The sequence below is a fragment of the Camarhynchus parvulus genome, chromosome Z, assembly GCF_901933205.1.
Source record: "Camarhynchus parvulus chromosome Z, STF_HiC, whole genome shotgun sequence".
Taxonomy (NCBI): Eukaryota; Metazoa; Chordata; class Aves; order Passeriformes; family Thraupidae; genus Camarhynchus; species Camarhynchus parvulus.
Window position 1 is genome coordinate 7,533,557 of NC_044601.1, and position 15,004 is coordinate 7,548,560.

Here is a 15,004-nt window from a genome sequence, read left to right on the forward strand (position 1 = left end):
AGCTCAGATATCCTCCTGAAACACGTGAAGGAATGCATGTCCACTTTTCAACCCCCCTAAACGTGTGACTGGAGTGACAGTGGGTGTATCACATTCAGGTGAGGTGTAAATTGTCACACTGACATCCTAGAATTGTAGCTTTTATAATTTCCATGTCTTTGTGATCCTGCAGTTCTTTAGTGTATAACTCCAAACTCCACACACAGTGTGAGCTGCTGCTGTCCCATTTTGGGCAGACACAACAATTCCTCTCCAGGCCTGGCAACCAAGGACACCTCACTGCCTCAGGGCCCAGAAATTAAACAAAAGTGAGTTGGGGGGTCAAATTTGGGGTAAATGACTTCATTAGCTGTAGCTGTGATTGGAACATTAACCCCCAATATGCAAATGCACCAAACTTATAAAAATGTGAAAATCCCATGGTCCATTTTTGGGTGTAGCCCCTGAGGGAGGGATTTGTCTGCCCAACATGTACCTGAAGGCCCTTTAATGAATATCACTGCTTTTTATTCCCTTACCTTGGTCTGGCCCCTGTTTTTAGGCAGCCCAAAGGGCATCAATAGCACGGAGGGATCCCTCAAACTGCTGCCAGCAGCCACTGGGGACTGCTCAGGTTGGCAAGAAAAAGCATTTGGCAAGGTCTGAGGAGGAAAGTGGCCCTGAACAGCTTTTGAGAAGTCTGGCCCTTGTTTTTAGGTACCCTGAAAAGGCATAACCTTCAGAGTTACTTTGTGGCTGATGAGAGGAAGGAGAGATTTGTCTTTACAAACAAGCTGTGGGTCTGCTGGGGGATAAAACCAGCACTGGGAGAGAAAAGGAACAATGGGAAGGATTCCACTGATTCATGAATGGAAGAAGATATTTGCTTTTACAAATAAACTTTAGGTTTGCTGAGAAATGAAATTAGACATTGAAAGGTGAAAGAAACAGTGGGGAAGAAAAACCCCTGAATTCCATAAGAATTAAAAATTAAAAGGGAGGGTTGTACATTAGAGGGAAATCTCTGGGATCAGGTGTTCTGGGAAGTCTGAACCTCTCAAGTGCCTCAGAAACAGGGAAAGAGAGAAGGGAAATGTGGCTGGGAAATTGGGATAAAAAGGAGGCTGCATCCTCCAAAAATGTGAAAGCAGAATGGGCTCTCCCTTTATTCCAATAAAGAAAAGAACTCCTCTGTCTCCTTTTTGGACATAAAGCTCTGGTGTTCGTGGGTTCTTTTCCTGGCACTGACCTGTGTGCTGCGTGGTGTCCTCCTCACTGAGCAGGAAGGCCATGTGGTAGTTGCCCACGGCGCGGGGGTACAGCCGCTGCAGCTCGCACACCGACGGGTAGTGGGTGACAAACAGCGTCAGGGCCTGCACCTGCAGCACACACACAGCATACCTGGGCCTCACCTGACGTCCCCTGGGCTCAGCCTCGCCGGGCTGCTGTCCTTTCCCCACGCCCCTGAGGGGAAATGGCACCTCCCTCCATGGCTGCGGCCAGTGCGGCCTACCCGCGCCACAGAGCAGCGCCTCAGGTGTTGCAGTGTGATTTCAAGATTTACCTCAATACCCCAAGTTCCTCCCATGATAATTCCTTGCCAGGTGTGTCAGCCAGCTCTCCTTTCCCACCCTGACCCCTCCTAGCACTGTCTGTCAATCCTGGCATTCCAGAAGGGTGTGGTGTGGTTGGTGAAGTTCAAAAGATGCCCTCCGCCCCTGGGGGACATTGGGCCATCCAGGTGTCCTTTGTCCCTTTGTCCCTCCCCTCCTGTCCCTGCTTGGTGGCTCCCCACCCCTTCCCTGCCCCTCTCCCCGGGGTTCAAAGGAGCAGCAGCCACGGGCTCAGGGAGTTCTGCTGGAGCTGCTGCTGCATTCAGAGGCCTGTGGGCCAGGATAAAGCTCTGGATCCAAACCCTCCATCAGAACCGACTCCTTTCCTTCACCATGGCCTTAAAGCTTCTCCACCAAGGTAAAGCTGAGCTCCTGCAAGCCTGGGCTGGTCTCCATGCACCCAGCTGCAGCATCCAGCTGGCCAAAGGTGTCTCTGGGGTGAAACACCACACACCAGCCAGCCAAAGGTGTCTCTGGGGTGAAACACCACAGTTGCTGCTTTTTGGTCAAGGAGCAAGGGCCAGACAAGGCAAGGCACCTCCTGTCCTGAGCAATATTGGTTAATTATTCCAATACTCGGGCACTTACATCTCTGATGAAATGCTCCAGGGTGGCGTAAGCAATGGCAATGCCATCATGTGTGCTCGTCCCTCGGCCCAGCTCGTCCAGAATCACCAGCGACCTCGAGGTGGCTTTTCTGATGATCTCAGCAGTGTCAGTCAGCTCCTCCATGAAGGTGCTCCGGCCTTTGTAGATGTTGTCTGCAGCACCCATTCTGCACCGGGACACAGAACACAAAAACTCATTACAAGTGCCAGCTACTGCTGGAAAAACAATAATCACGGGCATGAAACCATTCTGTTATAATCTCTGGTTGTTGCTACAAACAGAGGAGAAGAACACAGGCAGAACATTCACCTTCCAGAACAGTCTCCCAGCTCACACTTCTCCCACCCTCACAAACAGCACAAGGCAGCCTGCTTTTCCCCAAAAAAGATCTCTGGGACTTCAGACCAGTCAGCTCACAAGAATTCCATCAGAGGTAGCTGTGAAGGTGAATTTTACTCCTTTGGTTTAGTTCAACACTCTATTCATATGGGTTTCTAATGCTAACAATACCCGAAGGTATCCAATGTGGCATTTCCACACGGAGTGGAAGCTCCTGTGAAACGGGTGTTTGTGCATTCAAACAGCAGAGCAGCCACCTCCTTCAAGCACTAACAAAATAACCATTAGTTCCCCTAATTGCACAGGTATACAATCTTAACCAGCGCCCTTAAACAAGATTTAAAGGTATTTTAAGAGTTCTCTCCCCATTCTGTTGAAACACAACACTTAGCAGCCTGCAGGCAGGTGGGCTCCACACCCAAATTCCTCCACATTCCACACAACTGTTCTAGCTCTGATTCAGATCCATGCAACCCTCAAACCCTATCTCAAATTGTGAATTTGTGGTCTGCATGTGAGAAACCTGTTGTTAGTCCACCCTGGTTTTCCCTTTTCCTGCAGCTTTCCTTACCTGCGCAGGTAATACCCATTCTATACTGAAGAAAGACCATTTCTTTTTTGCATTTCTGCTTTTGAATTACATTAATCACATTAGAGCATCCCTTCTGAGACAGGTCATCACCAGCATGCCACGGAGGAGGGACGTAAAACTGGATTTATTCACTCTTATCAGCCAATATATAGTTACATACAAGCCACACTGATTTAAGGGAAACTAAGTCATGGGTTTAGTATATTATATTTCCAAATTTAACAGCTGGCCACAACAGTATTTAGAGCCAATCAGAACCTTTAAAGAGAAGCCAAATACAGTGGTTTCTTTCTCTTTTGCTGGATCTCTCTCTATTATAATTGCTCCTGTGACTTCCTGAGGCACCACTAAGATACAAATAATTTTATGAGGATCTTATGACTAAGAGCATTTGACTAAAACCAAGCAGCCTGGACCCATTATAACTATGATTTGTATATATTCTCTGGTCCCTGCCCTGAAAATCTGTTGTGCTATCATGCATAACTGCATAATAAGCAACTCTTCAGTTATAAATTAACTACTTTTGGTTGGAGATGGGCATATGAGAAAACTGAGTTTTTGTTTTATTGAGTGTGTGCTTAAACACACACACACAAGTTGCACTCCCACATACCCCAAAAAACAGGTGATTCTGGCCGTAAGCTAATTCAACTGTACATGATTTTTCTCTGAATTAAGTGTATAACTCAGGATAATGAGGTTTTGTGAAATTAACATTTCATTAAGCCACTTACTACTGTAATCCTTTCAAATGCTGGGTCAGGAATGATGAAGATTTTAGTGAATTTCTCACAGTGCCCCCACTACCCCTGTGCCTCTTTCCCAGCTTGGGTCAGGCACCAGGCTCTGCTGTAAAATCCCCCTTACTGCACAGATCCACAGAGAGCAGGATAACTTAGGCCTTTTTTAACACTGTTAACTGCAAATACATTAATCAGAATGACAAATACTTTTTATGTTTGAACAGTCTCTGACTCCTTAATGAACAACTTCAGTGTCTCCAACCTTACAATTAGCAGCGTTATTATTTTCTCATTTCTTACTTGGCTTTTCCTTACAGGGACAGCATCTCACAGACTGTCTGTTGTGTGCCTGTGATGATTACACACAGAGCTTCCATTTTGCTCTGGGATTGCATCATTTCCACAGAGCCCACAAAATATTTTAGCCTGCTTTGTATCCAATTTGCATTCACAAAAATAATTTCCTGAACTTCCTCACTAAATGCTCAAGATACAAAGAGAAATTAGTATTATCTTTCCCTTGTTGCTAGAGACAGCTGGAGAAGAAGTCTTTCTTTCCAGCATTTTGAAAACATTCAAATCCAACTTGGGCTTAACTACAGATTAAAAAACCAGCGCATTTTTAAATGACATAAAACCTCTTAAATGTCATCCTTTGAAAACTGATAAAATTGTTCTTTCTGCCTCTATCCTTTACACTAGAAGAATTACACTTGTTTTTTGAACATACATACTGAGCAGTGTTATCCCAGAAGTAAGCAGGAATAACTGTTTTAGTGTGGATGATTGCATTTATAAAAGTAGCAGATAATTTGCAGCAAGGCATTGCTCCCTACCATTATGCTCTATTCCTGATACAATAAAGTTGCGGAGTCACAAAACCTACTGCTTGAACAACCCTTTTTTGGTTTGGTTTTTTATTTTTTTCACATTTAAAACAGCCATAATAAACCCCACCACACTTCTCCAGGACTCCTCAGTGGCTTGGAATCCGCATTTTAATGCAGATCTCCTCCTAAATGTTTTTATACATTAAAACATTAAATTTTTCTTCTCCAGTCCTGCCCACAAGGAACGTGCAGACAGGCAGCATGAGCAGCGTCTCTTTGGATCCATCACTCCTCAGCAGATGCAATTTGGCTGGAAAACACTTGTTTTAATGTCTCTTTGACAGCCAACCAAATCCTGCAAAATTAAAAGCTCTTCATCTTATGGTGCTCAACCCATTTATTATGCAAACTAAAAAAAAAAAAAAAGAAGAGAATGGATTTTCTGTTTTCAGTGCTCGGTTCAAGTAGGAAAGATTCCTGTCAAAGGCCTCAGAAAAAAAACAGCAGAGAGGCAATGTTTTGTAAGTTAATTTTCAGAATGTAAGTTAGAGGATACAACTGCACTACCTCTCAAAAGAAATTAACCCACATGTTCCTAGAGCTGGCCTGGGTTTGAGATCACAGTGAGGGCCCCAGAAGTTCACTCCTCTCTTATTTCACTGTGCATCTCTCTCACAGTTTGTGGAAATGTACAAGCAGCCCAGCAGCTCACAGTGCTAACATTCCACCACATGAATCCCAGAAAACAAGACTGCAAAGCCATTCTCTAGAGCCTCATTTTCACACAGCTGTCAACAGCCCAGTGCTACTTACTGATTCCTAGTCTGCAGAATACTTAATGCTGGGAAAAAACCCCAAACTTACACTACGTTTTCCCATTGATTTTAGTAATATCCATCTGAGTTTAGAAGCTCATCTAAAATACTTAAAATACTGCAAAATACCTAAAATACTGCAAAATTTGAACCTGTTGCAGAAGAATAAACTTAATTCAAGAACAATTAACATGAAAAGAAAATTACTTTTTTCTCCAGGAATAAGGTGTACAACATTCTCAGCACCAACAAAAATCACTTTCTGTGATTCAAAGATAACTCTGAGAACGCCATGAATAAAATAAATTTATAATGTAACTTTACAATTCCACTCACTCCCTCACACAAACCCCTCTGAAATGTCATTTCAAAGATCACTGCATTTGCACAGGAGTAATTTAAATTAAAATAACCAGTTTACAAGAAAGGAGGTCTAGATGTGCTGCTGCCTTGCAGCTCACCCTTTTCCTGGCAGGGGCCTGCTCTCCACAGCCTGCCTGTGCCCAGCACAGCAGCGTGGCCAGGGCAGTGGGGACAGGCAGCCCACCAGGGACGGGCAGGACACTGGAGATGTATTAAGTAATTCCTCTGGAGATTGCATGTGCAAATTTGTAACAGCTCACTGGCAAGAAAATAATGCTTCACACTCCCCCACAGCCTACTGGTACATCATCCTCTTCATCTCCATCAAGATCTCACTGATGCAGACCAAAAACTGACAGAAAGAAAAATAATTTACAGAAGCTGTAATTACAGAATTAGGAAAAAAAAAGAAGTGTGATGGGAAGCATGGCTATCAGGATAGTTATTATTTTTGCATTACTCATGGGTGACTTCTAAGAAGTGTGCCAAGTTCCATGGATGATGACAGGGAATCAAAGGATGCTCATGACATAAACCTGTTTTTAGTCTACATGCACATGTGCTCAACCATCTCTACAACTGCTTATCTGCAAATTTAAGTGAAGAAATACCAATGGTATGTTACATAATTAAGGAGAACAGCTGTTGAGAAGCCTGACAGAATGCATTCAATGTAAAATACATTTTTCTTTTGCACGTTATTGTAGATATGTGATGCTCTCAGTCACTGAGACATTAATGAAGATATTAAATGACTCTGAGGGATAAAAACTTTGTGTTATCCTAGAAAGAAAAGCAAGTCCAAAGTGATTTCAATACTCAGTTTCACAGTGGTTTCTAAATCTTTTTTTCCCCTCCTCAGTATCACTAGGTAACTGAAGCAGCCAGAATAAATAATCACTGAAATCATCCTCTCCTTCTAGAGCTGACCCACAGGGGAATGCTGCACACACCAGCACCCCTGTGTTTTAAAGAAACATTTCTAACAGGATTAACTTTCAAGAGGTGAAGTGCATTGATTTTTTTTTCCTGAAAGCCGGAGGGAAGAAGAACACCCACTCTATCTTTTCAAAAGCTTCAGCTGGACTGACAGGACAGGTAGGACAGAATCCCTGTGAGTCAATGCAGGCCCTGCGGGACCAGAAGTTACCAGCACCCCTCATCCCTACACTTCATGGACTAACAGAAACTCAGGTTTTACAAAAGGTTATGTCACGTTACCTAGGGAGGAACACACAGTAAATTTGCTTTCTGAAATTCCGCTATGATACTCTCAGTAACACTGAACTCCTTAAAAGTACTTGTTACATTGCTTAGGGCAAACACATCACTGACTTTTAAATTATCAGTGTAAATGTTACTGGTGGTCAAGAGAAAGACCAGCTTGTGAGGGCAAACACTTTGCTGAAGGATAACTTATAATATTATAAACTATAAAATTAAGGTGTTTCTTTGAGAGTCATGACTATTAGCTTGAAGAAGGTGAAAAAACAGAGACAAATCAACACCTTCAAATATGCACAGGTTTGCACTCACTGCTTGGGACACCAGGGAGGGAACTCAAGGTAATTAAGTTAATGTGCATTTGTAGCTGAAGGATTGAGGCCAGGGGGGATTAAAGAGCAGGAGCTATAGCAACAGAGTAGGGACAATGGCTGAAGCACTCACCACAAGTGAACTTTTCCCCTTTAGACCTGTGGACGCCAAAGACAATCCAATTCCACCTGTGACTGGGTCAAGTGATAGGATGGAAGAGTTTCGGACACAGCCTCGCTGTGAGCAGCTGCTCAGCTTTGCAGGCACATTTCCCCCTGCCCTGGCCCCTGCAGCACCCTGGGGAACACCTCTCCAGCCATCAGGGGCAGCAGGAGGTGCCCTGTGAGTCCCCCTGGGCGTGAACAGTGCCCTGCACTGCCCGAGATGCATCTCCAGGGCACATCTCAGCCCCTGCACACACAAGGGGTGTCTGCAGTCAGACTCTACCCAACGACATGCATGCACCCCAAAGGCTGTCTGGTGGAACACGGCAGTGTTCCATGTATAAAAGATGCAAACCTCACACCGCAGATGCATGTTTCTGTGAAATGAACAGAGACATGACACCAAATTAGCCACAGATACATGCACAGCCTGGCTTAACTTGTTCCTACAGAGCCACAGAACACTGTCAGAAGCAATTACAGCTCAAATGCACTGTGATACGTCCAAGACACAACTTTTATAGAAAAAACACAACGAAATAATTCTTCAGTTTAACAACACGAACTACAACTTTAGCTTTTTTTTTAATCCAAACCAAAGCTATCTCCACATGATAAAAAATGGTGCAATGTACTTAATACAGCACCCTGTTCTTCCCCAAAAGATGGGAACAATTTACCCCAGAGGTGCAATTACATGATTGATTGTGAGCATAAATGAAAGGCTTAAGTAATTCTTGTTACTCTGGCAGTAAACAAAAATACAATTAAGGAGGAACAAAATGAAGCAAATTACTGTGCCATAAAGAAGTAACATTTCTGAAAATTACTTTGGGGTTATTGACAGCTAAAAGTTCTGTTGGTCTGACTCATTGTGCTTTCAATACAAACAATACTTTCTTGGCATGTCAGTATATAAAAATCTCATGTGGGCTTGCCATTCACTTGGGATTGCTTTGTGAGAACAGCTCCCTTCTTTTCTGCACAATAAATAAATCAATGTGCATGGCAGAACCACTAAGCTTTACCACATACATACAAAATAAACAAAGACCTCAAAAAGTACCTTTGATTTTTTTAATTTTCTGACCATTATCTTTCAGAGTCTAACTGCTCCAGGCAAATTGAGAGACTTTCCTCTATTTGTTCTAATTTTTTTTTCCAAAGGACGATCTGAATGATTTAAACATTTACTTTCAGGTTTAAAGAACTTCTTAAAAAATCCCCAAAGTTCTGGTCAAAACCAGGCTCTGTACAAACAAGTTGTTGAGCTGAGATAAACTCCTCCACAGTTTTGACTCAGCGATCAATCTCCTGGTGATTTCTGTACACACCTGCAAAACCTGCCAAACACTGCTGTCACCTCCCCACTGGTTTCACAGCCTAGATTCTTCTGATTATGAAGAAGCTGCCTAGATGAATGTCTTCATTTGTCTGAGGTGTTGTGATTTTAACTGGTATTTCTAGGAAAAATTATCTTAATTTATCTTGCCCTGTAAGTTTCAAATAAATCATTAAAGCTTTATAAAGAAATAAATGGAAGCAAGGAGTTTTTAAAATGTAAGACTCTGGTCTTTAGAGCTAAAACCAGAAAAATTCACAAGTGATATAAAAATGAGAGGCAATATTTGCCTATTCCTATGCAATTAGGACAATTTCTAATAATGGAGCTTGTTATTAATTTATTATTTTAAATACAACTATTTCCCCCTCTGTGCTTCTCCTGTGCAGCTCCCTTCTGATAAGCCAATGAAACTGGCTGAATGAAATTAAGTGTAACGTGGTTTGCCTAGTTACAAAAAGTTGAGAATGCCTTCTGCCTGAGAGGTTGCATCAATGGAACAGTCACATCCATTAATACTTAGGAGTATTATTTTGCTTCTGTTCTCACGTGATGTGCCTCAATGTGTTGCAAAAAGCACTTGGAGAACATCTTCCCCTCAGTTTCCAGTATGACAGAACATTCTCTTCCCTGCTTCACATACCCACTCCATCCTGTGCTTTCTGATTTTCTCAGGAGTTCTTACAAAATATACTCTTAGCAACCCCTGAAACATTTTAACCTGAAAGTAAATCTAAAAGTAATCTAAAGGAAGCCATTTTTTAAGTATCTTTCAAACTTGATAGAAGAAAAGAAAAAATAAAATACAAGCATCCCAAGTCAGTTGTCCAAATGCTTGCAGGTATTCATACAATATTTGCTTTCCATCATGATTTCAAACCTTATTGAAATTTGTGATAATGCCATAGGTATGCACATTTCATCCAGTTAAAATAAAATGTTTGTCTACTTGTTTCTTTCAGCTCCACACACTTGTGAAACAGCAATATGACTTTGTCAACTTGTCAGAATTAAATAGCTGTAAATGCATTCAGGGAGGTAACACTCACAATACATCTATTATAAGGCCTGACCTTTTTGAGAGTAATTCCACCACTTACAGATCAGAAAAACAGACATTTTAATAAACCATACAGAAGAAAGTACTATGGCTTGTTTGGTACATGGCCTCTCCAGAAGTCTGGAGTAATGAGAACTGAGTTTTCTTGGGTTCTTTTTAGCTTCCTTTGAAGAAATCTTCCATCTCTAAACCGTCCTCTAAGCCCTAACAGCAATTCTTTCCAGCTATGGGGAAGAGGCTGAGGGCTCCATTTACCCTGCACAATCCTACAGAGACACAGCCACAAACACTCCCTTAGTTTCTGCCCCATAAATCTCTTTTAGGTGACAACAGTCAAGGCACAGGAAAAAAATGTGACAGGATCCACAATGCCTGTAGGCAAGTCATACCAGAAATGTCACTTTGGGACACAAATGCCCCTTCCCCTTCCATCTCTGTGAGCCCAAATGCATGTGACTGTTGTGGCTCTCTGCTCACAGGATGATGGAGATGAGCAGTGCCAGGCACACCACTCGAGCAGGCATTCAAACACTGATTTATTTTTTAATGCCATTATGCTGCCTCCCACGTGGGTTTTGCGAGGTTTTTACCCCGTGAGGTGTGTGCAACACTCACAAACCTCAGTGGAATGGGCCACACCTGGTCTGAGTGGGTTTCAGATCAGCTGAAGATCCCACCTGAGCAGTGGCACAGCAAGGGAAGTACAGCCCCCAGCTGGCAGAACAGCACCAAGTTCCCTCTTAGAGGGACTGAGGAAATGTCTTGGCTGCTCCAGCAGCTCCCTAAAGATAAAAAGAGACTGAATCTCATCAGTGTTACCATGTTAAGGCAGGTATATGTATAAGTAATACTGTGGGAATCCACAAAATCGGAGGTTTTGGGAAAGCTGCAAAAGGCAGGCCTCAGAGACAGCAGAACTGGGATTGGAGCTAAGCACCAGCCATGAGATTGATTGGTCAGCAGAAAAATTATGTAAAAAGTAGAAAAGGACAAATAGAGCAATGCTCTGTGTATTAACACTTGTCTAGAATAACTCCCTAAGCTACAGAAAAGTTTATCTAGCAAGATATTAGGAAGGTTGAAGCTTAATAATGGAGCTCTGTGTGTTGTGTTTGAAGGCTCACAAGCAGGTATTGCATTTGAAATAAGCAAGCATTGTTTAACCACAGGTACCTGTGCTTACAGTGGTTGGACAGAACTACTGTCAATATAGAATAGATACTGTACAGATATAAATACTGTCAGTGTGCTTTTGCTTTGTGTGATTGGGCAAAAAACTCATCAAGTGAGTTGTGCCATTGAGTTCTGTGTCTGCTGCCTGGGATGTGAGCTGCTGGCAGCTTCCCATTGTCATCACCATGGAATGAGAGTGATGCTGGAAAATCAAACAGCTCAAGGCACCTTCCCTGCAGCCCTGTCCTGTTTGGGATTTGTGCACAGACCCTGGCTGGTGATATAATACCATTTTTTCTTTAACCTGGAATGAACAGTAGGTAAACAACCTGCATGGTCACTCTGTCCAAACACTGGGGAGGCAGGAGCAGAGAGCTTTCCTCACACCAGTTCTGCTTCTTGGAAAAGAAGGATTATCTCATGGCCACTTCTGGGTGCCTTCAAGGCAAAGTGTCACACAAAACCAGGCTCAGCTGGGGTGAAATACCCAGGCTGGACTGATCACAGGATCCCCTGAGCTGGAAGGGACCCACAGGATCACGCAGTGCCACCCCTGCCCTGCCCAGAGCCCTGACAATCCCACCGTGGGCATCCCTGGAGTGCTGTCCAAGCTCTGCTGGAGCTCTGGCAGCCTCGGGGCCGTGCCCATTCCAAGGGGAGCCTGGGCAGTGCCAGCAGTTACCCTCTGGGGGAAGAACCTTTCCCTGTTTCCATGCCAAATGGCCCTGGCTGCTCCTGTCTCTGCCCTCAGCAGCAGCTGCAGCCCCTGGTCTGGGACTGGCCACAGCCTGGTCACTGACACTGCCCTGGCAAACTGAGCCCTGCACACACCCGGGTGTCCCCTCAAGGGCGGACACAGCCTGTGTGCACACGCTTTCCCTGACCCTGCAAAGGGGGGGTGTGCTCGCCACCTGAGCTGTGTCACCTCAGCCACAGCTGGGAGCACACAGCTGACACTCCCATGGACCTCAAATGCAATTTTCAACAGGACCTTCACTTGGAAAGGCTCTCAGTTGTTCGGTTGTTGCTTGAAGTGATCAAAATCCTCTCCCTATACTGAACCCATCAACCAAGTCAGAAAAGCCACTCCAAGGCACATGGTGGGATTGGCCCTTGGTGGCTGGAATTTGTGTGACCCAACTAAGGCCAGCGGTCAGGGGGATGAAACTCCTCCACTATTTCAGCGCTCAGCTGCCCAAAGATTTCTGTGCTCTGGTTTTAATTGAACAAACTGCTTTTACACATGTTCCACATCATTATACAAGAACAACAGATTATAAAATACCAAAACAGTGATGTAACTTCAGAGCTGGGGCAGACAGACCCAGGATTCCATCGTGGCCATGTCTGTCTGAGGGACTCTGTATACAGACATGTAATACAAGCTACAATTAAAAAACATCCCTCCCTAGCCAAGGTGAGCAATCACCATTTGTTTTCACAACTTTTTCATATATATAAAGGAATCTGAAACAAGTGAGTACCTCCATTGCAGACTCAGCAATGAGGAGGGCCCTCCAAGTTAAAAATACATTTAAATCATCTGTTACAGGGAGAAAATGCAGAGAAAAGTTCTTTACACCTAAATACAGATTATGTGATGCAAAGGGACTATCCTGCACTGCCAGCCTCCTCCACCCCTGCCTTCTCTACATACCCTACAGACAATTCCAGGTCTGTTTGATACCATGAGGATTAAAGTCATGCTGGGAGGCTGTAAGCAGCAAGGTAACTCTTTAAAGAGAGGCCAGGTGCATGAGAGGATAGTCTACACGGCTCCATTTATTCCTGTGACCTTTCAGCATGAGGCAGACCCCCTGCAAGAGGCAGTTCTCAAAGGCATCTGAGGCACAGGTGCTTCATTAGTTCAGATAACTGAAGCTGCACCTTAACAGCATTTCCAGCTTGGCTGGGATGAAACCTCACTGCAAGGTGTGACCCACAGTAGTGACTGTGCTAGCTCCCTGAAAAAAGTGAAAATAGCTCTTATTTCAACACAGGAAGAGAAATCCAGGCAGGTAAGTGCTCTAGGAAGGAGATTACTCTGTCCCTGTACCATCACCTGGCACTGGCAGGGGTTGCTCTCCTTGACAGAATTCTTTCTGATGGCAGCCTCTGATGTCCAAAAATTTATTCTCAAAGTCTTGAAGGCACTATGTAACCTGAACTGCTAATTATCTTGTTTATTTGAAGATGTTTTGCCTTCAAAGTGCTGTAGCATTCTCCCTCTCCCTCCCAATTTTGAACACGGACCCTCATGAACAGCTACTGTTGGCCCACAGGAAGTAGGATAAAGCCTCCTAGCAGTGGGAAATTCTATCAATAATTGATTAGAAGAGGGAGCTCTGCAGAGGTCAGCTTTCTTCAACCACCCCTCCCCAGGGCATGATCAGGCCAGCAGAACTCTTGTCATTAATTCCTCCATACATGGATGTCCACCCTTGCTTTGTCTCCCTGCTCAAACACACACAGAAACAGCATATTAATTTCAGTGTCTGACTGACTGTATTAGAACTAACAAAAACTGAAGGTGGATTTTAAAGTAGAAAATGAGCCCATTTACTGCAAGGAGAAACCTGGATGGGAATTTTCTAACATCAGAGAATTAAATATCCAGATCCCATTAAAACTCAATTAGACGGGATGTCAACCTCTTCAAAACCCTTCTAAATTTTAAAAATATAATGCCACTGATTAGGTTGAAATTCTTCAAGAAAAGATTACAAGAAAACATTATCCCTTATTGGAGAAGGGGGAAAAAAGAAAATACTAACCAGCAAACATCCTCAAAATCCTGTGTCCTCCCCCTAATCTGGGATAGGCTCAGCACTGTCCCCTGTCTTACCTACCCAGTAGTGAAGAAAGAAAGAAAAATCATGCCTATCTTCCCTCTACCTGTAAGCAATTCCTCTTGCATCTTTCAAAACATTTGGTGTAATCCAGTATGTAAAGTCAATTTAGAGATGCTATCCTACATAAGCACAATATATCACAAGGAATAACCATAGTAGCAACCTTTCAATTTCCATGGAAACCCTACTTGGAAAACAAGAGACAAATCCTGGGGATACAAATCCCTTAAACCTATAGAAATTCACACTTGGAAGATGCAGTCTACAAACCAAAAGAGGGTCTGGAAAAAGGTTTATCATGAACTCTTGGTCACCGTGGTGCACAGAACCCCTCATAGAGCCTCAGAGAACTTGTACAGCATCACTGGCTGATCCCTCCCTGCATCCTTCCCTGCATCCCTGAGCATCCCTCACTCTCTCTCCCTGCAGGGGTACCACATTAACAGCATCCCCCAAAACCACACCACCGCAGTGATGAAAGTAAGACTGACACCTTCCCATGGTAAGTTTTTAAAGTATTAAAAATGCACTGAAGTTATTAGCAACAAAATGGAAATTCACACTTTTTTCAGCAAGACCTTGTGGCCTGGGGTGGCAGTGCAGAAAGGAGGTCTACAAGGCTGTTATCATTTAAAAAATTTAAATTGTAATAAAAAAAATATCCAAACAAAACTAACCCGCAAAACAAAGCACAGAAGGTGAAAAAACAAAAGAAAAGGAAAATTGGGTGGGAGTTAAGAGAAAGTCTCTGATCTCTTCCAGGTCATTCTCCACCAGAGGAGAGGACAGAGCAAAACTGAGGCTTTAGAAAAAAGCATCAAACCTCAAGCAGGCCACAGTATGTGGCAGCTGATTTTTTGATTCTTTCCTTAAACCAGGCATTAAAAACTATTTCAAGGGTAACTTCCTATGGCTGAGAAATTCCCTGAATGCAACACCACATTAACCTGCCTGACAGACTTATATAGTTTTAAGACCTTTGCCAGAACCC

General features: G+C 43.5%; 1 protein-coding gene across 1 annotated transcript in view; it reads right to left on the reverse strand.

Moving 5' to 3' along the window:
• MSH3 (mutS homolog 3) overlaps positions 1 to 15,004 on the reverse strand; it is a 94,471-nt gene that overhangs the window by 2,600 nt on the left and 76,867 nt on the right. The window contains exons 21-22 of the mRNA XM_030968778.1: positions 2,181 to 2,367; positions 1,229 to 1,358 (exon numbers count right to left, since the gene is read on the reverse strand). Coding sequence (XP_030824638.1) covers positions 1,229 to 1,358; positions 2,181 to 2,367 — 317 coding nt within the window. The remainder of the gene's footprint in view (positions 1 to 1,228; positions 1,359 to 2,180; positions 2,368 to 15,004) is intronic.